Below are 5,825 nucleotides of genomic sequence, written 5' to 3'. Positions count from 1 at the left end.
TGGGCGTCCATTGTTGGCAAATACTTCGATTTTGAAAGTCAACAAAATTTTGCGGTGGAGTTGTTTAACTCTGGGGTAATTGAGTTCAATAAAATTTTATCCGAGTATCTTCCCCTGATGACGATTGCAAGTCAAACATTTTAATTAACAATTGCGATGGTTTAGTCGACAAAAGGAATGCCACCCTTTGCACTGGGATTGGCCAATTCTAGGGGTCACTCAGTGGAGTTTTGTAGTCAAAGGCCTATGAAGAATTCTTTGTGATGGGAAAACAGACCAGAATCGAATTTATATGAATTTATATTAAAGAGTATTACTCTTTCAAAATCAAATAAGGAAATAATTAGTTAATCCATTAATTTTTTTATTTATTTCTCTCAGGCAAATATATTAAAAAAAATAATTATATTTTATATATTAATTTATTTTTCAGCTCCACTTCTGTACTGCAGGATCAGGAATATAAGTGTCAGTGTCAGTGTCAGTGTGAGTGTGAGTGTCAGTGTCAGTGTCAGTTTCAGTGTCAGTGTATTGTGTTGGTCCTCGCAATTTCATCGACGAGGAGGAATGAATTTCATCTCCAACTGGGTGAGCAATCAATCAATGTTTAAAAATTTCGTGTGATACGATCAGTATGCACATTGCCGGGTTTAGGAGATACTTTATGGGTTACCATATACACGTCCATTTGATAGTTCTCGGTCAATTTGGCAAGGCTGTATGGCCTCAACAATATTCTTGTGTGGCTTTGGCGAATACATACTGCCACTATACATGCGTTCTATATAGGGAATAGTGCGATGTTGTTACCCGTGAGATTCGAAGATAGTTGGCTACATGCCAGAATAACTGCCTGCGATATCCGTACGACATTCGATTATTGGAAGAAATAGCGTGAGAAATATAAATAAAATGGTTGCTCCCGGGAACAATGGGAGTGGTAACGTATGGGAGAAGAGGTGAAAATATAAAAACGCGTGTTCAGTCGATCGTTAGATCGCCACTCACTTGAACGAAAAATGCCGACTCTGCGACGGTACTGGCCTTAACCGCACCACTATATTTATGAATGTCCAACATTATTCAATGTGATTTTTACAGTCTTATGCGTTCAATTTTATCGAAAATTCACATTTTCCATTTTTGATTTTTCTCATTGACACATACTCCATTCTCTCCTTCTCATAGCACTGAGCGTTCCTTATCGATTTTTCAAAAATTATTATTTCATTTGATTTTTGAATGAATGAAGAAAATTCATTTAGACATTTCCTTGAAATAAAAATCAGTGGGAGTAGACATGACGTTAATTAGTCTTTTCGGAGACATAATTGACGATTTTTCTATTTTTACGCGGATTATCTGTTGGCATAAATAGCTCCCGAGAGACATCAGGATGCAAAAGTTTCGTTGAACAGTTGGTAGTAGTCTGGTGGTGCACCACTCGGCAAAGAAGAGGTTACGGGGGTTGGAGTTTCAGTAGAGGAACAGTACTAAGTCACAGTTTATCTACACCCAGTTGCATCTGACTAAATGGGTCTGACCATTGCAATGGAAATCCCCTTATAAGTTCCGTGTGGGATCAGACTTTTACCGAGGGCTCGTGATGCGGCCATGTTTTTACACGATACCTCATTAATCGTAACCCATTGAAAAATAAAAAATAAAATCCGATGGAAGGGCTCTTCATTGCTGATTCTCCCGAGTCATAAATTCAAAAATTCTATAATAGTCGTGAATGTTTGTACGGCACCCGGGGGAGTACTTTGCAAACAGCTAAAATTGTATGAATTGTCGTATGTTTTTTTTTTTCACCAATGGAATGGTGTACGTAACATCAAAACAGTATTGAACTCGTTTCGTCCACTTTCAATTGCCCATATTTTTCAAACCATTCAACAACAACATATTGTTTGGACAATCAATCAACAATTTTCGGTAACATGACGGTTTATGTTTCTCATCACAAAAATATTTTATGATGCTCATAGTTTCATCTGAATTGATTACCATTGACGATTGATTTTCTCACTGTACTCGTTTGTCTGACCATTACGAAATTTCTACTTGATGAATTAAGGAGTCAGTCGTCAGACAAGTTGCGCCTGTTTCCGCTTAAAAATCCAGTAGTGGAAAGTTTAATGGTCGTTTTCTTAATGAAGTTATCCACGTGCGTTATACACACATAAGATGAGTTTACAAAAGCTTTGAAAAGTGTGAACACGATGCACTGTAATCTCACTGGGTGAGAGTGAGAGATACACCAGTTCCGGAACGATGAACTTTCAGTCTTGACAGAGTACCTATAGCTACAGAGACACCCAAACTAACTGTCAAGAGTTTCGTGAATTCACTTATGTGTTATATCACTAACCGAAGATATATCATGAGGTGGAATCTCCAGCAAGTTCTGGGAGTTGGTGATATTCAATTTGGTTGAGTACGAATGATATTGAAACTCGTAGTATTCGAACGATAGATTTCATGGATTGTTGGTGTCAATGGTTTTGTGAATTATATACATTTTGTCGTGAAACGAAGAATGCCTTTATTCTCTATATTCAACAAATATTCAACAAAGTTATTTTATAAAGCTATACAATCATTAGGATAAGATTTTTTTCTGGATAAGTTACTACTTCTGATCTACGTGGAATCACTTCATCCAGATTATCATACAACAGTAATAGCCGGCTGTGTTGGTGTAGCGAGTGTGGCTTTGATGGAGCTGGGCTCTTTCTTAAGATCAACAACAACAATTTGATCTTCTGAAGGCACACCTTCATCAGGAAAATTGTACTCTTCAAGTGTTTCGGTGGCACCAAAGAGTAGTCCTCCATCGAATGTCTTGTCCGAGTCATAATCATGATGATGATCTTCGGATGCTTTGTGATGATGATGATGATCGTGGTGGCCCTCGTAGTGATGTCCCTCGTCGTGTTTGTGATGGCCGTGATGATGATGTCCATGTTTGTGATGATGATGATGTCCGTGTTTATGATCCTCGTGATGATCATGCTTGTGCTCCTCCTTGTGTCCGTGTTTGTGTTCGTGATGATGCTTGTGGTGATGATCAACGTGATGACCATGTTTGTGTTCGTGTCCGTGTTTGTGATGGTGATCCTCGTGATGGCCGTGTTTGTGATCTTCGTGATGGCCGTGCTTATGCTCGTGGCCGTGTTTCTGATGATGATCGTGGTGATGGCCGTGATGATGATCGGCGTGATGACCGTGTTTGTGTTCATGTCCGTGTTTGTGGTGATGCTCCTGTGGAAAAATAAAAACAGTGATCATAATATCGAGTTAATGACCAAATAATCGTACTTAATATCGCAAAGACGCACCTGTTTATGCTCGTGCTTGTGCTCTTCTTTGTGTCCATGTCCGTGATGATGATGATGCGACTCAGTTTCCTTATGCGAATGATGATGATGATGCTCATTGACGTGATGATGATCGTGGTGATGGTGATGCTCGTTATGGTGACTGTGTTTATGGTGGTGATGATGCTCGCCGTGATGTTTATGCTCTTCATGATGCTCGTGCTTCGAGTGATGATGATGTCCATGTTTGTGATGATGATCGTGGCCGTGTTTATGCTCATGTCCGTGCTTGTGGCCATGCTTATGATCGTGATGATGCTTGTGATGATGCTCTCCATGATGTTTGTGATGCTGGTCGTGATGATGGCCATGTTTGTGCTCGTGATCATGTTTATGATGATGTTCGGCATGATGATGATGATGTGCTCCATGATGATGGCCATGTTTATGATCGTGGCCATGTTTATGGTGATGTCCATGCTCGTGTTTGTGATGATGTCCATGATCGTGCTTGCTGTGATGGCCGTGGTGATGGCCGTGTTTGTGTTCATGACCATGATGATGACCGTGATGGAAAGAGGCGGCGTGGTGACTGTCTCGACGAATTCCGTGATCAAATTTTCGTTCTAATATATCGGGGGTAATCGGTAAAGTGTAACTAGGGATATCATTCCCCTTTAGATTGGTAGATCGAGGAAAGGGATTTGTTATATCCACTGTCATGGGTGGTAAAGGTGGAAACTCTTGTTTCGAGAAACTCAAACCACTGAGCTGTCGTTTCTTCGGGGACTTTTCCTCTACCTGTGATGCAAATATTTTATCAGTGATAGAAATCATTATTAGGAAAGGGCAGATCGGAGCAGAAGCAGATTTAAAAATAGAAACATCTGATTTAGCTCCGGCCTCTTCCAATATTTATCATTTTTACATTCTTATCGGCTTCGTTCCGGGCATTTTGGTCGAGTGGAACTGGTGTTTGTGCATCTCTCGTTACTCTACTCAAATTCTCTGGGTCTGGCACATCTATGGGCTCTTGATTCCTAGTGCGTGGATCCCGATAAACTACATCGGCAGATCCACCAGCTATTAGGGCGAGGACCGCGAGCCACGCCTGTAAAATCCACTAATAGGTTAGTTGCAGAATCTATTTAATGAGAGCCATAAATTTCCTCACGACCTAACACGCTCAAGCGAAAGAACAAGATAATATCCACCAAATCGCGTGAGATCCATTATCACTTCTCCCAGTGTTCCACCTCTATAAATATGTCATGATTTTCGCCAAAGTGATAATTGAAATGTTAACTATATTATTGTTCCACAAACGAGTCAGCGATTCGACTTTATCCGCTCAGCATTAGAATTTGTGGGCTAAAAGCCCAAAGACCGACTTTCGGTAGTTGATTGTTCTTTCGGTAGTGTTTCATGAATAATATTATCAACACTTCCACATCTATGAATTATTTTCATTCACAAATTAAATCATTTTCGTTTAGCATTGTACGTCAGGGCTATTGTTGTACAATGTAATTAATGCCAGTACAATTGGCACAAAAGACCTCAATCCCGAGGTAAGCGGATTTTATTTAGCAGGAAAATTTTTTTAAAATATTAATGAAAATGCGAAGCAATGGACGATTCTTCGGGAATAAATTTTTAATATAATTGTTAACAAGAATTTCTGTTCGGTTTTCGTGTTAATTTAATCTTTTTGGGGCGAATATTTATTTCATTAATTTCTGATTCTACAATATTCTTGATCAAGTTAAGTTATTCTGATAAGTCTCAAATTTCTAGACGAACTTTAACATTTTGCTAAGATATTTCTTGGTGTGGAAATCCAAATTTTCATCAATTTTTCACTCACGATTTTTGATAAACGAGAAAAATTATGTGATCGTGGTATCAGTACTCACCCACGTTGCCATTGCACGTTATTCCAGATTCCGTCAATCTTGAACTGAATGGTAAATGCCATCGGGCATTGTATTTTTATAGAAAACCACCGACATTATTCCGGTCCCTTTGGTGCTTAGCACCAAACTCACCGGCCATTCCCGTCAATGTTTTAATTGTTGTCATAATGCTCGGTGGAGCGTAAATTCCACAAGATTTGATAGTAACTCGGGTAGATATTACTCGAGAACAGCAGATTATTCGGAAATTTCATAAATCCTCATAAAACTTCACGAAGCGGATACATTTCTTGTGACTTCCTGTAGATGGTGGAATTGACGCGAAAAAATTGTCCCACTCTCAGTTTCAGAATCACAGAGATGGGGGAAAGTGTTTTACAGTTTTTTCATCTCCCTCACTCAATTCTTTATCCTCTCTTCTCATCGTCTACATCAGAGGATTCCTGAGGCTGCATCAACTCATAAAAAAATGAATTATAGATAGAATATGAAATCAATGGTCTGTGTAAACTCACATCATAGAGGAAAAATCGTCGAATGCCTTCGAATCGAGTATCATAAAAAAAATTGTCTTACAGTGATTTTA

The 5,825-nt window shown here is 39.1% G+C and overlaps 1 protein-coding gene across 1 annotated transcript; it reads right to left on the bottom strand.

Annotated features, from left to right (window-relative positions):
* Positions 1-1,706: 1,706 nt before the first annotated feature.
* LOC135169894 (sarcoplasmic reticulum histidine-rich calcium-binding protein-like) lies at positions 1,707-4,556 on the bottom strand. The gene is made up of 9 exons (XM_064135280.1): positions 4,506-4,556; positions 4,252-4,446; positions 3,345-4,124; positions 2,680-3,267; positions 2,523-2,555; positions 2,355-2,410; positions 2,201-2,309; positions 2,011-2,063; positions 1,707-1,776 (listed from the first exon to the last, which is right to left on the bottom strand). Exons 1-9 carry the CDS (start codon positions 4,554-4,556, stop codon positions 1,707-1,709), a joined length of 1,935 nt encoding a protein of 644 aa, XP_063991350.1.
* Between the last annotated feature and the right edge of the window lie 1,269 nt (positions 4,557-5,825).

Source organism: Diachasmimorpha longicaudata, chromosome 16, assembly GCF_034640455.1.
Source record: "Diachasmimorpha longicaudata isolate KC_UGA_2023 chromosome 16, iyDiaLong2, whole genome shotgun sequence".
Lineage (NCBI taxonomy): Eukaryota > Metazoa > Arthropoda > Insecta > Hymenoptera > Braconidae > Diachasmimorpha > Diachasmimorpha longicaudata.
The sequence above is the reverse complement of the archived record's forward strand: the minus strand, read 5'-3'. Positions and strand labels throughout refer to the sequence as shown.